The sequence below is a fragment of the Carcharhinus amblyrhynchos genome, chromosome 7, assembly GCF_965287045.1.
Source record: "Carcharhinus amblyrhynchos chromosome 7, sCarAmb.v2.hapA, whole genome shotgun sequence".
Classification (NCBI taxonomy): domain Eukaryota; kingdom Metazoa; phylum Chordata; class Chondrichthyes; order Carcharhiniformes; family Carcharhinidae; genus Carcharhinus; species Carcharhinus amblyrhynchos.
The window spans coordinates 5,674,131-5,701,094 of NC_137330.1; the positions used below are offsets into that span (position 1 = coordinate 5,674,131).

The 26,964-nt window shown below is 44.0% G+C and overlaps 1 protein-coding gene across 1 annotated transcript in view; it reads left to right on the forward strand.

Annotated features, from left to right (window-relative positions):
* The window catches only part of elp3 (elongator acetyltransferase complex subunit 3), an 88,057-nt gene extending 67,476 nt beyond the window's left edge, over positions 1 to 20,581 (forward strand). Inside the window, exon 15 of the mRNA XM_080191856.1 lies at positions 18,073 to 20,581. Within this exon, the coding sequence (XP_080047982.1) occupies positions 18,073 to 18,149 (77 nt within the window). The 3' untranslated portion in view covers positions 18,150 to 20,581. The remainder of the gene's footprint in view (positions 1 to 18,072) is intronic.
* Positions 20,582 to 26,964: the final 6,383 nt, after the last annotated feature.

Sequence of the window (26,964 nt, forward strand, 5' to 3'; positions counted from 1 at the left end):
AAGTATAGGTACTGTGATGTACGATATATCATTACTGTGGGACAAAGCTGACTGGATCAAGGAGGTCTTTTCCTGTTTGTCATTGCTCATACATTATGTAAAAGGATTGCCCGGTTACCAGCTCAACTTGGAGTGCAAAGAAATTAAATATTTATCAGAAGGTTGCTTAATTCTGATCATTATCAAAAGCCTGGAACAGCAATAAACCACAGAGAGAGGAACGAAAAGCTGCAGAGTGTTTCCCTGCAATTCCGGGGCTCGGTGCTGCTGACAAGTATGAATGTATCTGTCTAAACTCAGAGGGCTGGACAATAGATCTTCAAACTAAAATACAGTCAGCACTGGCCGCCATTCTTCAGAGTGAGCTAGATATTGAAAGCACACTTACAGCCCACCTATTTGGATCCAAATTGAATTTAAGAAGTGATTTTTTTGTGTGAAAGGAATCGCTAATCTCTTGGGGAGCTTTAAGTTTCATTGGTTATTACATCTTTTGTATGAATTACCCATGTGTTATTCACTGACAAAGAGATGATGGATTGAAAAGTGAGTGTGAAGTCCAAATTAAAATGTCATAATGATTCCTGGATGTGTATTTTCGTCAGGGAAGGGGGGCAGCTGATTTCTTCATCATAACAGTGTGGGCTCCCACCATGACCCAGAGCAAAGGTTTGTCTGTCCAGCCCTGAGCATTACACACCAGAATATCTCCGGTTTAGTCCCTGAGGTAGGTGTTCTTGGCCAGGATTGCAAGTAAACTCAATATCGCTACTAAGTTAGAAAGAATAAGAAGTCTCACAACACCAGGTTAAAGTCCAACAGGTTTATTTGGAATCACGAGCTTTTGGACCCACCTGATGAAGGAATGGTGCTCCGAAAGCTCGTGAAACCAAATAAACCTGTTGGACTTTAACCTTGTGTAGTGAGACTTCTTACTGTGCCCACCCCAGTCCTACACCAACATCTCCACATCATAGTTGGAAAGAAGAAATGTCATTCTCATGTTAGGACCAGTGGGGTTAGATCTCAGCACAGGTCTGCAGTGGGTCAGAATGTGAAGTTTAAACTCTAGTACATATCAAGAAATGCAGTTCTGAAGTTGTGGAGAAATTTTGCCCTGTGGCCCAGATATTGAAGAGTTCCTGTATACTGCACTAATCAGCTTCTGCCACAATTGAGGATTACTACATGTATTTGGGCAGTTTACTGGCCAGCGTTCTTACTCACTACACCTCTGCTTGGAGGGATTCTGAAGAAACGCTCCCATGTTTTCTTGACATGGAGTTTTGATACTGTGGAGCTGAGTGGTCTGTGTGAGGTGTCACTCAGTAGTAAAAATAGAGTTTATTTATTAGTCACAAGCAGGCTTACATTAACACTGCAATGAAGTTACTGTGAAATTCCCCTAGTCACTACACTCTGGCACCGGTTCGGGTCAGTGTACCTACCCGGCACATCTTTTATACTGGGAGGAAACTGAAGCACCCAGAGGAAATCCCACAGACGTGGGGAAAATAGGCAAACTCTGCACAGACAGTGACCCAAGCCGGGAATCGAACCCAGGTGCCTGGTGCTGTGAGGCAGCACTGCTAACCACTGCCGTCCACACTCCTGAGTTCCTCAGTGTCAGTGTGTCTCTGGTTGTACTCTCTTCTCTGAGCCACAAACTTATGGGTTCAAAGTCCTATTCCAGGACTTGAGCACAAAAATCAAGGCTGACATTCTGGTAAAGTCCTGAGGATTGCTGCCCTGTCAGTGGTAGTTTCTTTCAGATGAAGTGTTAAATTGGCCCCCTCAGGTGGATGTCAAATATCCCGTGGCACTATTTCTTGGGGATTTATCCATTTCATTTCAGGCCTTCAGCAAACATAACAAAAATCGGATTTTCTCGGCACTATCAAGTTGTTGTTTGTGGCAGCTTACTGTGTACTATTTGACTGCGGCGTTTCCTACATTACAACCATGAATACATTGCATTGTCTGTGAAGGGTTTTGACATGTGCAGTGGTCATAAAAAGCGAAAATATAAAAGGGAGTCTTCTGAGTTTGTCTCAAGTGTTTGGATTTAGAAGCTCATTAATTCAGCAGATGGTAGAGCTGTTTTGAATGTGAAAGGAACAATGATTGCAATCAACCAGTTGAGTTATGGATGCTGCTTGTCAAGTGTTGGTTTTTATTCATTGAGCGATGACTGTTTCTTGATATAGATGGCACAGTAGTTTGCAGTGCTGCCTCACAGCACCAGAGACCTGGGTCCAATTCTGGCCTTAGATCACTGTGTGGAGTGTGTACATTCTCCCAATGTCTGTGTGGGTTTCCTCCAGGAGCTCCTGTTTCCTCCCACACTCCAAAGATGTGTACGTTACATGGATTGGCCATGCTAAATTGCCCCTTTAGTGTCTAAAGCTGTGCAGGTTATGTGGATTGACCATGCTAAATTGCTCCTTAGTGTCCCTGGATGTGCAGGTTAGGTGGATTGGCCATGTTAATGTGCAGGTTTACGGGGATGGGGAAGGGGAATGTGCCTGGGTGGGTTGCTCTTTCAGAGAGTTGGTGCAGATTCAATGGGCCGAATAGCTTCTCCCCTGCCTCCTTTGGGATTCTGTATTGATGAGAATCTGCAGTCCAGCTTGTCCATTTGGATCCGTGTGGTGAATTTGTCCATGTTCGGTTTTCTTGTTCATCCAACTGTGACAGGTTCTTGGATTTGTCCTCAGCCTCTTTATACAAACAATTTAATAACTCACCTCAAAGATGTGACTATTTAAAACAGCAACTTGCATTTATCTTGTGCCTTTTATAGAGGAAAAAGTTCTAGGACATTTTGTAGAAAGCTACTGTAGTCAGAAAAGCCAATAGTGGGCTAGTGAAGGAGTATTTGGAGCAGATCCTGTTTGGTCAAATTAGTGGATTGTAAGGAGGAAGGTAGGGAGACAGGATTGTTCGGAGAGGGAATGCCAATGTAGGCAGCTAAAGGCACCACTGTTGCTAGCAGGTGTAGGGGGAAGAGATGTGTGAGGCCAACAATAATGGCAATGGCCTCCCAATACTTAGCGCAAAACATCAAAGCATCACATCCACTCTCTCAAAAAATATAACCCCAATTGCCCCAAATTTGCTGGAGACACAGTATCTGGAAAGAACAGACTTGGGGATAGCTGGGTGAGTCTTACTGGAATGAGAGAGCGATGTTGTACTGGTGTAAAAGACTAGTATGGGATACTGTTCTTTTCATTTTAGTTTCTTATTTGGTCAGTCCCTCAAGCATGTTTCACTATTCACTTAGATCATGGCAAACTCCATCCATCTGTTTTGACTCTATACCTCTTAATATCTGTGACTGGTAAATATCTATGGACCTTGGATTTAAAATGATTGATTATGCTGGTTTCTGCTACTGTTTGTGGGAGCAAGTTACACATTTCTGTTATCCCTTGCCCCCTCCTGAAATGCCTTGCGCTGATTTTAAGGGTGTGTGCTGTTGTCTTAAACTCCCTCCCTCCCCCCAGCAGTGGAACGTGCTTCTCTTCATCTACCCTGTTAACTCCCTTCAAAATCATAAAAATTTCAACTAAGTTGCCCATTAACCTTCTGTATTCCAGGAAAAATAAACCTGGTTTATGTAGTCTCTCAATTTTATGACTGGAGGCCTGGTATTATTCTGTTGAATCTACACTGCTCTTTACAAGGCCAATACATCCTCTCAGGTACAGTGCACAATACTCTAGATGTCTATCCAGGATTTTGTCTAGCAGTAGCAAAACTTCCCCCCCTTTTATGTTTTGCCCTAGTGAGGGAGGAGGCCTGTATGAAGCATAACACAAGCAAGCCTACTCCTAAATACTTTGTAAAGCTTTGGAAATTCTCTGTCTTTCTATCTTCTGCCCGTATTAGATGGGGCCAATGTCTACTTCTGCTAAACTATCATCAGTTGCACCCTGCTGTTTCTTCTGCCGGATAAACACAGCTGGACTCCATATCTCACCTCTGTCTCCCCTTTTGTTCCATCCTCATTACCAGTACAGCATGAAATCAGAAAGTTTCTCATGTTTTGACCTTGTAAAATAATTCTGACATTTCTTTTCAAAAAGGACCAAAAACTAGACTTTTAGTCAACACTTTTGATGTGATCTGAGTAAAAAATGGAATATCTTTGCATTATTTGCCCCTGTGGTAACATCAGTTCTCTCCATTAATTATAGAGTAGTTTAGATGGGGCCTGCACTGTATGTATTAATGTAAATAACTTTTCACACTGTTCCAGTGTTTCCCAATCCTATGTCATTTAGCTTTAATCATTACTATAAATAGTTTTGTCTTATGAAGTGCCATTAACTACATCACGATTTGAGTCTTTTGTGGGAGATAGGCATCACTGACTGGCCAGCATTTATTGCCTATCCCTAGTTATCCTTGAGAAGGTGATGGTGAGCTGCCTTCTTGACAACTGGGTGGCTTGCTAGGCCATTTCAGAGGGCAGTTAAGAGTAAACTACATTGCAGTGGCTCTGGAGTCACATGTAGGCCAGACCAAATAAGGATGGTAGATTTCCTTCCCTAAAGGACAGTAGTGAACGTGATCTGACAAAAAAAAACTTGTATACATTCCTGCCACTTGTAACTGTTGTTTCATTGTCCCAGCCTGGACTGGATTCAGATCTAACTCCCCGAAGCAAGGTTGAACCCCAAAGAGTGAACATTGAGTGAGTGGGAAAAGATCTGCAGTGAATTGAGTACAGTCCTGGGGGAGGAGGGGAATGGTGCTCAGTAACCTACAGAGCAGGTGTGTAATCTGAGTGTAGATTCGATAATCCTTTGGTGAGAATTATGGGGCTAATAATCTTTGTTTCCTCCACAAAATACAATCACTGAACAGATAACTGAATTACTGGAGCAGTCGCAAAACAAACTCCCCAACACGACGGCACCGTGGTTAGCACTGCTGTCTCACAGCGCTAGGGACTCGGGTTCAATTCCCAGGGTCACTGTCTATGTGGAGTCTGCACGTTCACCTAATGTCTGCGTGGGTTTTCTCCGGGTGCTCCAGTTTCCTCCCACAGTCCGAAAGACATGCGAGCTAGGTGGATTGTCCGTGCTAAATTGACCATTAGTGTTGGGGGACTAGCTAAGGTAAATGCATTGGGTATATGAGGATGGGACCTGGGTGGGATTGTGGTCGGTGCAGACTTGATGGGCCGAATGGCCTCCTTCATTGTAGAACTCTATGTGCTCATCTGCTAATTCCGATCTTTAGCAGTTTCAGCACAATGTTTAAATGGTTAAGTGAAAGATTTCCAGTGTTCTGGACCACACTAACTTCAGTGGCTGAATCAGCAGTCATTGGACCTGATGAATTGTCCCTGACCCCTCTAGTTAATCCCTCCGCAGACCCTCATACATCAATGTATGGGCCTAGATTGCATACACTGATTACTTGGGGGCGTTAGTCTATTACCAGAGCTCATGCACTGTGATTTTGACGTGCATCCCTATCACCCTGATCAGCAAGTGTTGTCCACAGTTAAACGCCAGTCAGGGTTCTGAGTTAATAATGAGCTGGCTCATTGCGTTGTTTCAGCGTTTTGTTAAAATGCCTATAGCACTCGTTCAATAGTGCAGAGGTATTAGAATCCTCAGTCATGTTTCTGATCTATGAATATGAGGTTAGAGTCTGAAGCAAGTTATGGAGAATTACGTGGCGCTACATTGCTCTATCTAATAGCATTACCCATCATTTAAAAAGCATCAATAAGATAAAATCAAATACCTTTCAGTCAAGGTGAAATCCTACCTTTCAGTCTGTTTCTCGACTGCTTTTTGGGTTAGTTTCTCATTTATACATTTCCTAAAGACAAACATATGCTGGGTACAGGGCACCAGTTTGCAATAGATAGGTTTAAAGTTTATTGATTCGTGTCACAAGTAGGCTTACATTAACACCACAATGCAGTTACTGTGAAAACGCCCTAGTCCCCACAGTCCGGCGCCTGTTCGGGTTGCAGAGAGAGAGAATTTAACATGGCCAGTGCACCTAACCAGCACATCTTTCGGATTGTGGGAGGAAACCAAAGCACCCGGAGGAACCCCAAGCAGACACGGGGAGAATGTGCAGACTCTGCATAGATAATGATCCAAGCCAGTAATCGAACCCAGGTGTCTGGTGCTGTGAGGAAGCAATGCTAACCACCATGCTGCCCAAAGATAGATAGATGGGAGGCAGAAAGCCAACAATGCAGTTGGTATCAGAGAGTGAACCCTAATATCCCAGGTTGTAGTCTGATGTCATTCTGCCCTTTGAATCTGTTACACCAGACCAGGAGGTTGCCATTTGGTCCCTCGAATCTGTTCCACCATTTGATTAGACCCTGGTTGATTTATCTGAAACATACAACACACTCCTTGCATGAAATTCAGTTTGTGCCAAAGATGAATGAGCCTGCCAGCATTTACCTCCTAGGGTCACATGTGAAGCATGCCCACTCTGGTGAAATACCAGAGAACAGCTTTAATCTTATCAACTGGTCTGTAACATAAAGGCAGCACGGGATGGTATGGTGGCACAACGGTTAGCATTGCTGCCTCACAGCACCAGGGACCCGGGTTCAATTCCTGCCTTGGGCGTCTGTCTGTGTGGAGTTTGCACGTTCTCCCCGTGTCTGCGTGGGTTTCCTCCGGGTTCTCCAGTTTCCTCCAATAGTCCAAAGATGTGTGAGTTAGGTTGATTGGCCATGCTAAATTAACTCTTTTTAATGTTAGGGAGATTAGCAGGTGAAACATGTGGGGTTCTGGGGATACAGCCTGGGTGGGATTGGTGTCAGTGCGGGTTTATGGCATCCCTCTGCACTATGGGGATTCTATTCTATGATAAAGGATCGAGAATGAAGGAGGAGAAATTTGGATAGGGAGTTAGGGCACTAAACAAATGGTGGTTCCAATACAGCTCCGGTCACCCATGAAGGTTCAGAAGTAGGGAGAAGGAGTTGAGTTTTCAGAAACATAACAGGAAAGTTTGAGAGAGAGACAGGAATACGTTTTGCAGGGCATGGCCAGCAGGTCAGACAAATCGTGCTGACAAAAACAGGGTTAACATTTCAGGTTGATGATCTTCTGTTGGAGCTGAGAAGATTTAAACCATTTTGGGGCCAGGAAGAATAAACAAAAGGCAAGAACTGCAATAGGATAGTGAGTAGGAGAGATTAAATGACAAAAAGGATAGTGGAGCAAGGTGAAGGGAGAGGAAAAGTAAAAAATTAGTTATAGGTGCTGTAAATGGCAACAGCAGTACCAATGCCCACTGTCCAAAAAGATTTATTAAACTCATTGTTAAGTCCAGAATAACTGTTATCCAACCAGGAACACGCAAAACTAGTTTGTATTGTCCTTGCAGAGAAGTGAAAAATTAGTAGTCACCTGAATTTAAAATAATACTTCTGCTTATTTACAATGATCTTGTATCAGATAGTGCCTTTAATGTTGTAAAATGTTCCAAGGCACTTCATAGGGATCTTGGCAAACAAATTTCAACAAAATCTAAGCCTCTGGCACTAGAGATTGGTTTTAAGATACATTTAAAACAAATGGAGAGGCTTATTCCTGAATCCTCAATTTCTTCCATATCTGACAAGGGAAATATGGGCCTGGTATGTCCACACAGATGCCATGTGTCATGGCAGAGAGAGCACAGGGGCTGCCTCCTGTCCCTGTGTGCTCTATGTTTCAGCACCAATACCTGTGGACTAGCACTTCCCACCTTCCACCAATCTGAGCAGCATTGGCACTCGCTGCTGAACTTTGTGGAATAAAACCTTAGCCCCTCGGCCTGGAGTAAGAACAGTTTTCAATTTGCTTTTTGAGATTGAGTCTCACTGATCTTCCCTCAGTTCTGCAGCATCCGAATCCCAGTGATGCGTGCAGGGGCTGTGTTGTGTATTTATTAACACATTGTTTGGCATGATGCTGGCGAGCATACCCAAACTATATCTGAAGGTTAATGAGATGTCCCATTATCAGCCATCACCTGGGAAGCTTCTAGTCCCAACCCTCACCTCAGGCTGTAACATCTAACTGCTCGGGCCTTAATGAAATGCTCCTTACTCATTACGAGAGCAGTGAATGGAACCGAGCCAGCTGCTTACTCCTGTGGTTGTGGAGAATATTTAGAAGGTTCAGATCTATTTTAGCTTTTCTTTGAATCCTAGACATCCTTATCCTTAAGTCTGGTGGTTTTTAAAGTTAATTGCAAATGTTGTTCCACCATCTGTGTGGACCTTGCTATTTATCTCTTCTATGTTCTCTAATTCTCCTGTCAGTCGATTTAAGTAGCCTTATTGTATTCACAGTCTGCTGTGGTACACCCTACCTGTCACCATTCTTCATGTTTAGACCTAGTGTGGACATCGCTGTAGACTGAACCACGTTATTACCTGTGAAGTCGCAATGAAGACCTAGCTCGAGTTTCTGTTGAGATTTCTCTCCGATTTTAGCTTTTATCCTTATTTATTTTACTCACCCAAGCACTGTTCTCCGTTAACTCCGGGTCACTATTTTGTGTCTCATTCCTGGGATGAGGAGCTATCCTAAGCAGAAAGGTTGGGCCTATATCCATTGGCCTTTAAAAGAATGGGGGTGGAGGGGTGGGTTTAATCTTACTGAAACTTAGAAGATGCTGAAGGGATTTTACAGGGTACCAAAGGATACCAAAAGGAGACTGGAACCAGGGAACACAGTTTTAAGAATAAGAAGATAAGACACAGATGAGAAGCACTTTCTTTCTCTCAAAGAATCATTAGTCTCTTCCCTAGAAAGCGACAGAGGCCCGGTTACTCAATTGCTTGCAGGCTGAGTTAGATTGATTTGAACTGATAGACCACAACTGGATCAGCTATGATCTTATTGAACGGTTTGAAGGTCTGAATGGCCTATTCCTGCTCCCAAGTCCCATCTTCCTATGAGTTTGAATGATCAAGTGAAGCTTTAATTTCGCAACCTGTTATCCCTTTGGGATAGACGTTTTAGTCTCTTGATACTGCGACAGCAAGGTGGAGTTAGGCCCACAAGCTCCTACACAAACTGCCTTTCGCTCTTCAAGAAGCTTTAAAACATCTTCAGAGGTGAATGAACAATTAGTTTATCAAAAACCTTTTTTTTTGAAGCTATGTTGGTGGGTTCTGTCTCTCCATCCTATTCATGCCAAAATGGTGCATGGCATAGGGAGGCAGGATAACTTAAATGGTATTATTTTGACTGGGGTATGGGAAGAGAGGGACCATGATGGAATACGTTCAGAAATCTTTCGTGGTTGTAGTCAGGATGACCAACTGTTTCCGAATGCCCAGGACCGTTCTGTGCGGTTTCCTGGGTTGTCCGTGTCCAGAGCACTATCCTGTATTCTCTATTGCCGAATTGCTCACACGTAGATCATAGAATCCTACAGTGCAAAAGGAGGCCGTACAGCCCATCGAGTCTACACCAACCACGATCCCACCCAGGCCCTATCCCTGTAACCCCATGCATTTACCCTAGTTAGTCCCCCTGGCACTAAGGGGCAATTTAGCATGGCCAATCCACCTAACCTGCACATTTTTAGACTGTAGGAGGAAACCGGAGCATCCGGAAGAAACCCGCACAGACACAGGGAGAATGTGCAGACTCCGCACAGACAGTGACCCAAGCTGGGAATTGAACCCAGCTCCCTGGCGCTGTGAGACAGCAGTGCTAACCACCATGCCTCCCTGTGCAATGACATGTGCAGTAGTGTCTGTGTGCACTGTTCTCTTACCCCAGCACCCCCACCACCACTGTTTCATTGCTGTGCTGCCACAGACTTGCCTCCCCCACCACCCCCAGTTCTTTCCTGCATTCTCCATCTTCCCTTGGATATCCCTTAAGGTGCCCCCCGAGAGTTAGTTACCCTGGTTGTAGAGTGGATGAAGTGGTTAAGAAAGTACATGGGATACTAATTAGGAACATTGAGTACCCGTAGGGCAGAGCATGTACGTAGGGAACAGACTCCTTTTGCCCAAAGGACTTGTGGAACCAACTAACTTCTATCAGATGTAGCTTAACGTCTCACTCGACTAACTCACTAATGCATCAGAGGAGCCAGAACAGCCATTTAAAAAGACAAACGATCGTAGTGAGCATTAGCTCGCATTTATATAATGAGTGTCTTTAATTGAGCAAAATGCCACAAAGCCGTCAGGTCCCACTGCCCCATCCCCAAGATAAAAACAATTAAATAGACATTGAGGAGGTGTGTGTGTGTGTATATAAATGTGAAATAAAGTAGTGAATTAGAGAATTCTGCCAGGAGCTATTGGTTGAGGGTTTTTTTTTGCAGTAATCCGGTTATGAAATTTCTCATCCAAAGCTGTCGAAGTGTGCAAGAAACTCTGGCTCACTTCATTTCTGGAAATTACATTAAATCAAGGTGTGAAAATGAACTGAACATGTGTTGCTTGTGCTGTTAGTGGGAACAGGCAGTCCTGTGCCAGGTAATTCCCTGAAACTATCCTGCAGAGAAAATAAATCTGCATTTTGTAAAATAAGTGACACGTTTGAGGCATTGTTGCTGGAGCTACAGATTTGGGACTGGAGAGCTACAGTTAGTAGGATGGACAGAAGCTGGCTCCAGAACTCCCTCCCAACAGGAGTGCATTTACATAATGACGCAGTGTATGACGATACTCTCCATTAGATTTGGGTTCGAGGGGCCCTTGTGACTCAGAACGCCTTGTGTAATTACAAGATAAGGGTTGGCAGATGTTACAATTGCAGTGATTAATGACCCTGTGATACAGATTCCCTGGTTGAATCTCCATCCTGTCACCTCTGCTAAAGTTATACCCCACAGAAAGCTCCGATAATGTTGGAATTCACAACCCTTTGAGCAGTGAGTGAGCCGGCATTACACCCGGCCGTGTAAACTCGTACACTTGTTTCACGTTTTGCACACTGCTCATTATTTTCTAATAATTTTTATTAGAGAATGATAAAGCGCAATGAAGCCTATCATACCTAAGCCAGTTCAAATTAATACACTTCCCTGTTCTTTCCCATAGTTTATCCAAACTTATCCAATTCTTTTTTCAATATTATTGTTCTGTCTGCTTCAATTCTTCTCTTCTCGCCTCTGATTCTTTCGTCAATCACTTTAATTCTCAGTGTCCTCCAGTTACCGATCCATCTGCCACTCAAAACAGTTTTTCTTATTTATTTTACCAAAATCAGTCCTCATTTTTAATCTTCCCTACCCTAAGGAAAATAATCGCTGCTTCTCTAGTGTTCCCCCATCCCTGGTGGGATTCTATTAAATCTCTTCTTCATCCTCTCCAAGGCTTTTTAATATCCTTTCTCAAGGACATTGTGCTCTAGCTGGGGCCCAGCCACTGTCTTTTTTTTTAAGGTTTAGCATGACTACCTTGCATTTTTACTCTATCTCCATGGATAAAGCCAGATAGTCATCAACTTCAGGAAGCATAGTGGAGGACATGCCTCCATACATCAATGGGGGTGAAATAGAAACAGCCGAGAGCTTCAAGTTTCTAGATATTCACACCACCAACAACCTGTCCCAGTCCCTCCATGTGGACACTGTAGTAAAGAAAGCCCACCAACACCTCTACTTTCTCAGGGGGTTAAGGGAATTTGGCTACAACTCTCACCAAATTCTACAGATGCACCATACAAAGCATCATTTCCACATGTATCTTAGCTTAAAACATAGAACATAGAACATTACAGCGCAGAACAGGCCCTTCGGCCCACGATGTTGCGCCGACCAGTTACAAAAACAATGACCCACTAGCCTATTACCAATCCCTTTTCGTCCATAAACCTATCCACAGATCTCTTAAATGCCCCCAAACTAGGCGCATTTACAACTGCAGCAGGCAGGGCATTCCAATCCCTCACCACCCGCTGGGTAAAGAACCTACCCCTGACATCCGTCCTGTAGCTACCCCCCCTTAGCTCGGTATGGTTCCTGCTGTGTCCAAGACCGCAAGATATTACAAAGGACCATGAATGTAGCTCACTCCATCACACAAACCACCCTCCCATCCAGCGACTCTGTCTACACTTCCCGCTGCCTCCAAAAAGCAGCCTGCATAATCAAGGACCTCACACACCCCGGACATTCTCTCTTCCACCTTCTTCCATTGAGAAAAAGGTACAAAAGTCTGAGAACACATATCAACCGACTCAAGAACAGCTTCTTCCCTGCTGCCGTCAGGACTTTTGAATGCACTTACCTCATATTAAGCTGATTTTTCTATACACTCTGGCTATGACTATAACACTACATTCTGCACTCCCTCCTTCTCGATGAATGGTATGCTTTGTCTGTGTAGTGTGGAAAACACAACACTTTTCACAGTATTCTAATACATGTGACAATAATCAAAAACATTTTGCACTTTTTAACAGCCTTGTCCTACTGCCTTCACAGATTTGCAAACCAAGTTCCCCAGGTCTCTGGAGAGAGAACACAGCTAACATTTCAACAAAGGATGATCCTTGTTGGCCTTATTCTCTCTCCACAGATGCCGTCAGACCTGCTGAGATTTTGCAGCATTTTCTGTTTTTGTCTCTGATTCCAGCATCTGCAGTAATTTGCTTTTATAGCCCCGCAGGTCTCTTTCCCTGCCTCCCGTTTAGGAATGTATCCTTTAGTTTATAATGGCTCCCCTCAGACTTCCTACCAATATGTATCATAATTCACTGCTTTAAATTTCCCCGTTTCACCAGCCTGCCTGTTTAAAGTTTTTAAAGTTCATTTATTAGTGTCACAAATAAGCTTACGTTAACATGGCAATGAAGTTATTGTGAAAATCCTCTAGTGGCCACACTGTAGCGCCTGTTCGGGTACACTGAGGGAGAACTTAGCATGGCCAACGCATCTAACCAGCACATCTTTTGGACTGTGGGAGCACTCAGAGAAAACCCACACAGATATGGAGAGTGTGTGCAGATTCCACACTGACAGTCACCCAAGCCGGGAATCGAACCCAGGTCCCTGGCGCCATGAGGCAGCAGTGCTGACCACCGTGCCATCCTGCTGCTGTAAGTTACTGTCTCCCTGAACAGTTACATTTCCAGATTTCTTATCATCAAACTTTGAAATGATGCCCTGTATAAAGAAGTCCAGGTTACTAATGTACCTCATAAGGAGCAGTGGTCCAAAGGCAGACCACACCAGAATATGCTTTGGTCCAATCTGAAAATCCATTTCCAACTCACCCCCCTGTCCCTTAGCCAATTTTGTACCCTTGCTGCTATTATTGCTTCAGTCCCGTATTGTTTCTAACAAGAATTTGTACAATACAATTTGAGTTTTACTACGTTTGGTACCTTGAGCCTTTTCCGCCATCCAGTCATACATACCTCAGAAGCTTTAATCAAGCCCCAGTGTCCGTGGCTTTTGGGAATATAAGTTTGTGCATTCACTTACTGAAATAATAACCATACAGGACTGAGCTGAGACAACCAAGAAGTGAAAGGGAAGTTCAGCAAAAGGTGCTGTGTGCAGTTTAAATCAACACATATGTATTTCTATATTATTTGTTGGTTATTGACTAGAAATAGATGTTCAAAATGCATTCTGAGAGTTGAAAGGCGTCTCAGTATTTATAGGGTTAATACACTGCCTCTGTCAGATGTGAATTTCCTGTGTTCACTGACTTGTGAGGTGCTTGCGTCAGTAGAATTCCGGCAAATGTTAATATCCTCTACTTGGGAAGATTAACTGCTGCCTCTGCTGGGTTTTTATGGTTTATTGTGAAACACAGATGTCTGCTAATAATATCGATCTTTTATTTTCCTCCTCTAATGATACTTCTGATTGTTCCACCCAGCCGCCTCTCCTGACTGCAGTAACTCATTGTGCAGAGTTTCAGCAGGCACGGCTGACCTTCAGCGCCTTCTCCATAAGGCAGTGAAGGAACTGTCTCTGGGATGGACACCTGAGCCAAGGACTGGGCCAGCCCAAGTTGTGTGATCACTGCTAGTCACTGAGAGAGCAGGGTGGGGTGGAGCGGGGGGAGAGAGGTTAATGTGTCTGATTGTAGACACAGTAAAAAGTCTCACAACACCAGGTTTTAGTCCAACCGATTTATTTGATAGTAAACGCATAAGCTTTCGAGGTTTCCCTCTTCGTCAGGTGAATGGAGAGAACTCTCCATTCACCCCAGTCCAATGCCGGCACATCCACATTTTGATTGTAGAGGCAGGAAGCTGCCTCAGACCTGATTGCTGCCATTCAGATAGATCATCACTGATCTGTATGTCTGATGTGGGATGACTGGGGTGGGCACAGTAAGAAGTCTCATAGCACCAGATTAAAGTCCAACAGGTTTATTTGGAATCACGAGCTTTCGGAGCACTGTTCCTTCATCAGGTGACTGGAGAGCTAGGTTTCACAAACACGGCACAAGAGACAGACATCAAGTTTCTACAAAGATGCAAGAAAGCAAACAAATTAAAGTTTACTTATTAGCCACAAAAAAAGCTTGCATTAGCCCTGCAATGAAGTTGCTGTGAAATTCCCTGAGTCGCAATGGTCCGGCACCTCTTTGGATCAATGCACCTAACCAGCAGAGTATTAGAGGAAACCAGAGCACCCAGAGGAAACCCACGCAGACATGTGGAGAATGTGCAAACTCCACACAGTGACCTAAGTGGGAATTGAACCCAGGTCCCGAGCACTGTGAAGGCAGCAGTGCTAACCACTGTGCCACTGTGCCGCCCAAGGCCGCAATAAACTACAAAGGTCGTGAACTAAGCCAGCCCATCATGCAAACCAGCCTCCCATCTATTGGCTTTGTCTGCACTTCCCGTTGCATCGGGAAAGCAGCCGGCATAATCAAGGACCCCACGCACTCCGGACATTGTCTCTTCCATCTTCTTCTGTCAGGAAAAAGATGCAGAAGTCTAAGATCACATACCAAATTGTGTCTTTCTGTAACCTGGTGCTGTGAGACTTCTTACTGATCTCTATCTCAACTCCATTTTTGATTTATTATTTTCACATGTATTGGTAGACATTGAAAAGTATTGTTTTCTTGTGCGCTATACAAATACCATTCATAGAGTACATAGGGGAGAAGGAAAAGGTGCAGAATTATAGTGTTACAGTCATAGCTGGAGTGTAGAGAAAGATCAACTTAATATACGGAGGTCCAGTCAAAAATCTGACAGCAGCAGGGAAGAAGCAGTTCTTGAGTCATTTGGTACGTGACCTCAGACTTCTGTATATTTTTCCCAATGGAAAAAGGCGGAAGAGAGAGTGTCTGGCGTGTATGGGGTCCTTGATAATGCTGGTGCTATCCTGATGCAGCAGGAAGTGTAGACAAAGTGAATATTTGGGATGGTTTGCATGATGGACTGGGCTTCGTTCAAAACTCTTGTTCTTGCAGTCTTGGGCAGATCAGGAACCATACCAAGCTGTGATACTTCTGGAAAGGATGCTTTCCATGGTGCATCTGTAAACGTTGGTGAGAGTTGTTGCGGACATGCCGAATTTCCTACTGTATTCGCTGATCACAAAGCAGTCTCCTCAGAATTGGGAGACCAAATGCAGACGGGGTGATCAGTCACGGGACATATCCTTGACTCGGCAAACGTGATCCCAGTTTCCTGTCACTTCACCAACTTGCTCCCATGCTGGTCTTTCTGACAATGCCAGTGAAGTTTAATTCAAGCTTGAGGAATAGCTTCTCATGTTTTGTCTCGGGGATGTACTGGTATAGTGGTATTGTCACTAGGCTAGTAATCCAGAGACCCAGGCTCTTAGGACCTGAGTTCGAATCCCACCATGGCAAATGGTGGAATTTGAATTCAATGAATATCTGAAATTAAAAGTCTAATGACTTCATCATCATCAATTGATGACCATGAAACCATTCTCGATTGTTTTAGAAAGCCACCTCATTCACTGATGTCCTTTAGGGAAGGAAATCTGTTGCCCTTACCTGGTCTGACCTACATGCAACTCCAGAACCCAGCAATGTAGTTGAGTCTTAAATGGCCTAGCAACCCACGCTGCTAAAAATAAGTCAATAAGGAATGAAGGTGGATCAACTACCTAGCATTGACCTAGACATTGGAAACGACAGCAGAAAACCTGACCCCATTGACCCTGCAAAGTCTTCCTTACTAACATCTGGGGGCTTGCTTAGTTTATTATTTATTAGTCACAAGTTTTAACACTAAAGAAATTACTGTGAAAATCCCCTAGTCGCTACACTCCGGTGCCTGTTGAGGTACACTGAGGGAGAATTTAGCATGGCCAATGCACCTAACCAGCACATCTTTGGACTGTGGGAGGAAACTGGAGAAAACCCACGCAGACACAGGGAGAACGTGCAGACTCCCAAGCCAGAATTAACCCCAGGTCCCTGGCGCTGTGAGGCAGCAGTGTTAACCATTGTGCCGCTGTCGGCTTGTGCCAACATTGGGAGAGCGGTTTGACAGGCTGGTGACAGACTGCCTCACAGCCTGACGTAGTCACACTCACAAAATCAAACCTTAACAATAGTGTCCTCAATACCACCATCACCATTCCTGAGTTTGTCCACCGGCAGGACAGACTCAGCAGCAGAGGTGTCAGAACAGCTGGACAGATGGGAGGGAGTTGTCCCGGGAGTCCTCAACATTAACTCCAGATCCCGTGTAGTGTCATGGCACCAAGTCAAACAGAACAGTACAGCACAGTACAGGCCCTTCAGCCCTCGATGTTGTGCTGAGCTATGTCCAAACCTAAGATCAAGCTATCCCACTCCCTATCATTCTGTGGACAAAGAAATCTCCTGCTGATTATCACATTATGTCCCCCTGCCCCTCAGCTGATGAATCAGTCCCCCTCCAAGGTGAACACCACTTTGAGGAAGCACCGAGGGTGGCAGAGTGCAGAGTGTCCTCTGAGTGGGAAGTTCAATGTCCCTCACAAAGACTGGCTCAGTAACAGCAATACCCAGCTGGGGAGGAGGGAGGGGTGGTGTTATTGCTGCTGGACTGGAGCAGCACGGTCATTCTGGACACAGGCTTTGTTTTTATACCCATTACTCTTCAGCTTTTACATTGTGAAATCTGTTGTTAGTTCATTTGTCCTGTCCTCCCACTTGATTACAGATCTTCCCTTTTGTTCCGCCTGCTGCCCCCTTCCTTTCACAGGCTCAGAAGCTCTGGTATTTCTGTCTGTCTTCAGTTCTGATCAAAGGTTTTCAGTGTGAACCATTAACCCTGTTTCTGTCTGTCAATGTGGCCTGTCTGGCTGGGATTTTATTTCAGATTTCCAGAATATGCAGTATTTTGCTTTACTCTTCACCATCACCTTGTCTCTCACCAGAGAAAAATGTGTGTGAATGGGTTCTGTTTCCAATGATGGTGCAGGCAGTGCATCTGTGGGTATTTTTGGGTGCACAAGTGTATTCTTTATAGTGTCTCACATCTCATCCTGTGTTTCGGGGAAGGCAGTGGCCTAGTGGTATTATCATTAGACAATTAATAGTCTAGACGTGGGTTCAAATCCCACTACGGCAGGTGGAGGAATGGGAATTCAAAAAAAATATCTGGAATAAAAATCTACTGATTGTCACAAAACCCCATCTGGTTCACTGATGCCCTGTAGGGAAGGTAATCTGCATTCCTCACCTGGTCTGGCCTACATATGTCTCCAGAGCTACAGCAATGTGGTTGACTCTCAACTGCCCTCCAAGGACAACTAGGGAAGGGCATAAATGCTGACCAACCAGCGATGTCCATGTCCCACAAGTGAATAAAAATATACAGCCTGCTGGACTCAGCACTTGGACCCTTGAATCCAGTAAAGTGGTCACTAGGTATCCAGTGGGATTGCAGCAGCAAGAAAGGTCACTGACATAGCAATGTGACAATCTGTATCTATTCAAATGGAGCCTGTCCATTCACTTTAGAAAAGAGAATCAGTCACTGAGCTGTGAGCCAGTGTTAGACAAGTGTTTGAGCCATTGGGCAGGCTTTCAGCCAATACAGCAGCCAACAAGAGAGACTTGTGGCTTCTTCCTCAACTTCTGTTGCTTTTTTTTTCCCGTTCCAGGTGTCGGCACAAGGAACTACTACAGGAAGATTGGTTACGAATTGGAAGGGCCATACATGGTCAAACGCCTGGACTGAGTTCCTTCATCGTGGAGCAGGAAGCTGTTTGCAAATCCTGACCATCGCGGGCCGTGCTTAATAAACAGTGACTTTGCTACGTTGCACCTTTAAAGGATTTCAGTGCCCAGTTCAACCTCAGACCCCATCAGTCCCAGTCTGCAAAAGCACAGAATCCTGTGGTGGGTTTTGACAAACTGTATGGCTTGTTTGGATTGCAATTGGGAAGCAAAACTGTTCATTGATTATGAGTAAGTCTGATATGGTTCAAGTCACACAGGACTTGAACAGGCTGCCTCTCTGTTACAATAGTGGACTGCTCCTGTCTTAAAAGTGTGCATCCAGCCAAAGGAGGAATTGATATCCTTACACAAGATAGAGAAGACCATTTGGCCTATTTTACTTCATCCCCCACTCCATACTGGCATCCCATGGTTAAATGATTCTTGCCTTCACCAGAAGCTCATCTCATGTATGGATCGTGTTCTTTGTAAGGGAGAATGTCCGCAGTTACCTTTTACTGCTGTGACCCTTTGCCCCACTCTCAATTTATTTGAGTTTTAAAGTTAGTTTATTAATGTCACAAGCTTACATTAACACCGCAATGAAGTTACTGTGAAAATCCCCTAGTCGCCACATCCAGCAGCTGTTCAGGTACACGGCGGGAGAATTTAGCACGGCCAGTGCACCTAACCAGCACGTCTTTTGGACTGTGGGAGGAAACTGGAGCTCCCAGGGGAAACCCACGCAGACACAGGGAGAATGTGCAGGCTCCACACAGACAGTGATCCAAGCCAGGAATTGAACCCGGGTCCCTGGCGCTGTGAACTGTCTTCTTTCACTCCATAAGACCGTTCCTGGTTGAAAGGTCCAAGCCCCTCTTTCCACTGAAGGGCTGTAACGTGTTGGATCATCAGAAGACAGCACTAATTCTGGGTATCCAAGTGACTCAGCAGCAGAAGGTGGTTACAGGAAAGCGAGTGACAAACATGAATAGGTTAACTGGTCAGTCATCAGTGCAACAATCGATTGAGAACAGGAGATGCTGTACAAACTTCCCATTACAACTGAAGGGATGTAATTAATATTTTAAATATTAATTTTTGGTAAGTTAAACCAGGATTTTGCATGTCAACAAAAAAAGGAAGAGTTATTTTTGAGCTCAAGGAAACTTTGCATTGAGGAAAAGCACTTTAATTACAAAAGTTTAACATGCGTCTCAGAGTTTCAGTACTCATCCTTCAACACTGCTGTCTGGAAACAGGCAGACAATTCGACCAGTTTATGTTAAAACATTTTATCCATCTCATGAGTATGGGCACCAGGGTAAAGAACAACAATCAATCCTTATTGTGCAAACTCGCTTCAAAAAAACTCTTAACTTCCCAGAATAACTTATTACTTTATGCCATATGTCTGAAATTTCTGATAGTACCATGTTGAGGAACTTGACCGAGCTGCCAGGTTTGCTGAGCTGAGTCTCTCGGGTCTTCTTTGCAAAGGTTGGTCTCGCACACCCTCCTTCGGCGTCACTGGGTCTCCGCCTACTCTTTGCTGTGAGTCGAATCTTTGCTGGAGTTTGAATCGGGTCTTTGATGGGAGTGGCTTCCAGGTGTTTCTTCTTATCTCCCTCTTCTCGCCCTTCTGGGAGACTTTCTTGCTGTCAGCCAAATGAGGTCATTAGCCAAAGGTCATAGCACCCATAGGGGTTACTGATTCCATATATAGAAAACACCAGGGCCCCCTGGGTGTCCATCCTCGGGTGTATGGAATGCAATAGGCTAACTGCAGGAATCTGCAGTGCCAGAGAGTCTGACTGAAACTAGGGAATACACAAGCGCTTGGCACAGTGGTTAGCACCACTGCCTCAGTGCCAGGGACCTGTGTTTGATTCCTGGCTTGAGTCGCTGTCTCTGGAGTCTGCACATTTTCCCCGTGCCTGTGTGGGTTTCCTGTGCGTGCTCCACTTTTCTCCCACAGTCTGAAAGACGTGCTGGTTAGGTGCATTGATCATGCTAAATTCTCCCTCAGTGTTACTCAAACAGGCGCCGGAGTGTGGCAACTAGGAGATTTTCACAATAACTTCATTGCAGTGTTAATGCAAGCCTACTAACAAAATAATTCTTTTAAACTATTTGGTCAGGGTCGAGCACCTCTGGTTCCAGCCTCCAGGGCAAGTCCAGGCTTGGCCTTGCTCACCTCTGACCTGTGCCCGTGCTTTCAACTTGGCCTGTCCGAACTCCCTTCAGGCCTGGCTGTGGAGGCTGAGTGCTGTTTAATTTAGACTGTCCAATTCTGAGTCGGGCCTAGTTGCTTTGGCCACAACACTTAGTAGGAAAGCTATCGAACTAAAGTTATGGGGGACAGCATGACACCCCTTCAACCACCAGCAGAACCACCCCTCCACCATCAACAAGACTGCAGAACCCACAGGAATACCCTGGGCAGGTCACACACACACACACACACCCCCCCCCCCCCCCCCCCCCCCGGCAATTCCACTTCTGACCTGAGCCAGAAACTCTCAGCAGCAGTTCAGGAACTGATGATTGCAAGCCCTGCCTACAAGCTCACTAGGGCCACTACAGATGCAGTCAGCATGGAATTTAAAACTATATCAGCGAGCTGCTACAGAGTGAGTTTATTCCCAGTGATCTTGAAGCAGAGATTTTCGCCGCTCCAGGTACAAAGCAAGAAATCGTCTGTGAGCATATTTTGGAACAAGTGCAGAATGCAGAGTTTTTCCTTACACTGAAGACTCATGCCGTGTGTTTAAAGACAAAGATCAAACTTTGCTGCACAATGTCTAAAAACAACAAGCTTTGTTGATTTTGCAAACTGGATTAAATGCAGTAGGAGCATTTAAATTCCAGAACTTGCTGACAGTAAATGTTAATTTTGATTTGAAATAGATTTTAGTCCAGCTCTCTCTTTTCTGTCAGTGCAGATTCTAACCAATCCTGACAATAGCAATGGCCTTGACATGCAGTGATTGATTTGATTTAATTATTTATTAGTGACAGATGGATTGGGATCCAGCGGAACATTTCTTCGGTGCTATATAGGCAAAGCATACCGTTCACAGAGTATAAGGAAAGAGTAGTGCAGAATGTAGTAATAGCTCGGGTGTAGAGAAAGATCAACTTAATGTGAGGTAAGTCCATCAAAAGTCTGATGACAGCAGGAAGGAAGCTGTTCTTGAATTAGTTGGTACATGACCTCAGACTTTTGCATCTTTTTCCTGATGGAAGAAGGTGGAAGAGAGAATGTCTGGGGTAAGTGCGGTCCTTGATTATGCTGACTGCTTTTTAGAGGCAGCGGGAAATGTTAGAGTCAGTGGATGGGAGGCTGGTTTGCGCAATGATCTTTGTGACCTCTGATACAGTAAAGAATTCTGTATACTGGGTAATGTCCATGACAGTTGGTTAAATATCCCACCACTAATACTGAACAAATTAAGTGCTGCTCCTTTAAGATTTATTACCTCTTCGTTCTTAACTGCTTCAGTTGCCAGTTTCTGTTTTGGTCACTTCCCTTAAGCTTCTGCTTATCTCTTAGATTCCAGTGATGATCTGCCTGATTGCTAAGTTATGTTCCACTAAAACTGCCCCAAATGACCACTGAGAGCTTGCCTGATCATTTGGTTGTCAAATACATCTCCTTTTATTAGATAACACAATGCACATTTGCTACAAGCAAGAACATTTTTCCAAAACGTTGCATTCGGGACTGTTTTATTACACTACAATTGCATGAAAGGGAAACCCATTCATCATGGAATTAATTCTCTCACTGAAAAGCATAATAACAAGAAAGTGAGGGAATGAACTGCTGAATTAGCAGCAGAGGACAAAATAGTGGAGGAGATATCTAAAGGTATATGGTGCAGGCACCCAGAGGGAAACCCACACAGACATAGGAAGAAGGTGCAGACTCTGTATAAAAATCATCATAGAATTCCCTACGCTATAGGAGGCAGCAATTTGGCCTATTGTGTCTGTACTGAGCACAATCCCATCCAGGACCTATTTCCACAACCCCACACATCTAATCCCCCCCTGACACTAGGGTCAATTTAGTGACCCATCTAGGAATCAAACCTGCGTTGCTGGCGTTGTGAGGCAGCAGTGCTAACCACTGTGCAACTGTGCTGCCCTTATCAAGGTAGGAATGGAACAGATGATTAATTGGACCTTTCCTAATTGAGTTTGCACTGTATTTTGTTGATTAACTTGTGGTTTGATGTTGAACTTTTCACATATAGAAGGTGATCTGTCTTCAGGGTTTTTTTTAACAATTTGTGCCTTCAAGAATCCTGAGTGTAGGTGGTGTGGCTGTGTTTATTGGTGTTTGGCTAGGAATCTGAGAACACAAATGTTAACCTAATGCTATTAATGTAAGAGGACACTCCAACAAAGCAGCCTCTTTAAAGGTGCTAATCCAAAAGCACTTGTTTTGGAGCTGAAGATCATTTTTCTCCCCCACTCATTCCACAAAAACATCTGACTGGCTGGACACTTCACATCGAGAAGAGGTGATGATGTGAGTTTCTGAAACGCGACACATTGAATTTCTACTCCAGGAGTAGAGCACACAGAATTTATTTTTAAATTTCATGTAAAATCTTGTTTATTACTGTAAAAATATTAGATTTCATTTGACCGACAAGGGGTCATGTAATCAACCACACTTGACTGCCCAAAACATGGTTTGACTATCTACAAAGGAAAAGTCACAAGTCTGATGGAATATTCTCCACTTGATTTATTATTGTCACGTGTTGGGACAGAGTGAAAAGTATTGTTTCTTACATGCTATACAGACAAAGCATATCGGTCATAGATTACAAAAGGGAGAAGGAAAGAAGAGGGTGTATGATGTCATAGAATTCCCTACACTACAGAAGGGAGGCCATTTGGCCCATCAAGTCTGCACTGAGCACAATCCTACCCAGGACCTATTCCCACAACCCCACACATTTATCCTGCTAATCCCCCAACACTAGGGTCAATTTAGCATAGCCAATCTAACGCACACATCTATGGCACAGCACCTGGAGGAAACCCACGCAGTCACAGGAAGAATGTGCAAATTCCACACCGACAGTGAGCCATGGCTGAAATTGAACCTGGGTGCTATGAGGCAACTCCAGTAAAACTCAAGAAGCCCAGGACCCGTGGCATACTTAACCTTAAATATCCATTCTCTCCATATCTTCACACACTAACAGCAGTGTGTTCACTACAAGATGCCCTGTGACTCACCAAGACTTTTTTTGGAGCTGCTTCCAAGACCGCGACCTGTGTCACCTAGAAGAAGGGTAGCAAATGCAAGGGTGACACAACGTGTAACTCACTAACTTGGAACTATATCAACGTCACTAGATCAAAATTGTTGAACTCTCCCTACCAGCAGCATGAGTGCACCCGCCCTATACAGACTACAGCAGTCCAAGGACAGAGCTCCATCACTTTCACCAGGACAAATAGGGATGGGCAATAAATACAGTGATGCCAACCTCATGAATTAAAAAAAGGTTGACAACCTACTACCTGTCTTGAAAAGGTACCAGTGTGCTGTCTTCTTTCTGAATAGACTCAAATCTGCCTAAAGGGACAGCTACAAAACTAGTGTTTTTGTCACTGTGTCTTAACATTTTCAGGCAGAATTATGGAGCAGGATTGAGAGAAATTCTGAGGGGAAGCTCATTGTGCCATATCCAGTCAGAGCCTAGAGGCCGCAATCCTGCCACGTCCCCCAGTTATTCCTACTGTTCACCAGCCAGGTTACTACCACTGACCAATTGGCCATTTAATGCACTGACTCTGACAGCAGCAGAAATCCATTCAGGCTCACAGAAATAATATATTTCATTTCACAGCTATGTCCCTCTGACTGGTGCTGTCATTTCAGTGCAGACGATGCATCAGTTAGTGTCAAAATCAATCCTTTCCAATAGGGAAAAAGAAAAGAGATGCTGAGTACAATCATCTTTCGACAAATTACCAATTGGGGCTTTTAAGTGAAAATTATACACTTGATGGGGAGGTGAATTGTGTGGATATTCTGGGTGAGGAGTAGCAAGCACGTCATGCAATTCCTTCTTGAGAGCTTCAGCAATTTGCACTTCCATTGTTAGGTTTGAATGTAGAGAGGAGTGAATCAGCCATCGATTTACTGGGCCATTGAGAATGGTTCGCATTGTGTGAAGGGACATCCAGATTGGTTTGCTGGTGTTTTCAATGGACAAGTACTTAATTGGTTTCAGTAATTGAAAAGGTGTTTTTTTTTTCCCCCCTTTAACCTTCAGAATGAAGCAGATGAAATGTTGCAACGTAATTCAGCGTTTAACATAATAGGGATTTAATAAGTACTCTTCTGGGGTATTTCCCCTTCCCCCTCTGCTCTTTCTCTAACCTAAAAATTGATCCCTGGTGCGTTCAACTGCTACCATACTCTGGATTTTTCTGTCCTTTGCTTATCTTGATGCAGAATTTCATTCAAGGGGGCATGAGTCCCAAATTGTTAATAATGTTTAAAAGTACAGCGCAAAGTAGCCTGACATTGGACATGTCAGATTCAACTCTCACCAACTTTTACAGATGCACCACAGAAAGCATCTTTTCCAGATGTATCACAGCTTGGTATGGTTCCTGCTGTGTCCAAGGTTGCAAGGAACTACAAAGGGTTGTGAATGTAGCCCAATCCAACACACAAACCAGCCTTCCATCCATTGACTCAGTCTACACTTCCCACTACTGCAGGAGAGCAGCCAGCATAATCAACCCTATGCACCCTGGACATGCTCTCTTCCACCTTCCATCAGGAAAAAGATACAAGAGTCTGAGGTCAGGTACTAACTGACTCAAGAACAGCTTCTTCCTTGCTGCCATCAGACTTTTGATTGGACCTACCTTACATTAAGTTGATCTTTCTCTACACCCTAGCTATGACTCTAATACTACTTTCTGCACCCCTCTCCTTTCCTTGTCTTTGATGTACTCTATGAACAGTATGCTTTGTATAGCATGCAAGAAAATACTTTTCACTGTATCCCATACATGTGACAATAATAAATCAAAAGAGCCAGATGTCAGTTAATATGGATCCAGATGAGTTAATGATAGAAGGTAAATATAGTCAACAAGTGGTGTGGAGTAAGACAGCCATACATAGCAGAGAAACTCCAGTCCTCTAATGCCAAGTTGGATATCATCAGTTAGTGATGGGATTGGCAGGCGGTAGCACACATTAATTTCATTCATATCTCTCAATGGAGTGAATTTACTGGGCTAAATAAATAATCTTAATTATTACACTAGACTATGATTTAATTATTCAGAACTGTTCACTATGTCAAATAGGCCAAACTGAATTTGTATCCAGAAGTCAGGAATTAAATATACACTTTCAAGTGTTACTTACAGCATTCAGTTTAAAAAAACTTAAACGAAGATTTTTTAAAAATTTCTTTCATTGAATGTGGCCATTTTTGACAAGGTCAGCATTCGTTTCCCATCCCTAATTTCCCCTCAGAGAAGATGATGGTGAGTTGTCTTCTTACTTCTCTGCAGTTAGTACAGGTGCACCCACAGTACTGTTAGGAAGGTGAGCTTTACCCAGCTAGTGAAGCAGCAGCAATATAGTTCCAAGTCAAGCTGGTGCATGGCTTAGAGTGAAATGTGGGAGGTAAATGTTCTCATGTATCTGCTGCCTTTGTCCATCTAGAGGCTAGAGCTCGCAGGTTTGGAAGGTGTTTTTGGAGGAGGCCTGACAAGTTGTTGCAGTCACCTTGTAGATGGTGCACACTGTCTCCATGGTGCTGAACATGGTGAACAGAGTGGGAATCAAGAAGTGCTTCATCCTGGATGGGGGGTCAAACTTCTTGAATGCAGGATTTGCTGTCTGAATAGGAGCAAGTTTTGCTTTTAGTCACACAGTAACTGTGTTTACAGCACAACAACAGGCCATTAATGTCAGTTTAACACTCCAGAAAAACCTCCTCAGACCTTACTGCCTCATTCCCATCCACATGTCTTTCTATCACTTGACCTTGTGGTTATCCAGCTTCATGCAGCCAGTCAATATTTGAAACACTCTCCAGTTTAAAGAAAAGTTTCTCCTGAATTCCCTATTGGGTTTAGTCACAAGTATTGTGTTTGTGGCCTCATAGGAGATGGTACATTCACTTTCAATCAACACCCTTTACAAACTCAGGACTCCCAAAGCATTCTTCAGCTAATCAAAGAGTAGCATTTTCAATGTAGAAAAGGTAACCAATTTACATACAGCAACCACTCAAAAACGGTGGGATAATCTGTTTTTGTGCTGTTGGAGTTCAGGAGAATATTCATCCCTCTTTTGAGGAATAATCCCATGACTGCTTTTGCAGCAACTTGCGAGTGGAATAATTTTTCCAGATGTTGCCAGCGTGGCATCTGAAGAGACATTGCATTTAACTGAATCAAAGTTTGGAATTAAAGCAGCTCTTGTATAATACACAAACACTGATATCTTGTTCTTTGCCACCAACTTTTTGTTTGGTTGAAATTGCAACACTGAGAAACTGTTTTGCAAACACGAGGCTGGATTGTAACGGTGTCAGTGAGAATGAAAAAAAATTGCAGCCAGCACCCAATTCCAGGGTTCCTGACCTCATTCCCATATCGCCAGATGAAAGTCATCTTCACTCCAAACCTGGCCAGCATCATAGTGAGGATCGGCATCTTCCACCCCACCCCCTCTGCAATTTTCATGGCCAGCTTATAAATAACTGTATGGTTCTTGGCCCCTCAGGAGAGTGGGGGAAGCAGAATGTGAATGAGAGAGCCTGCTG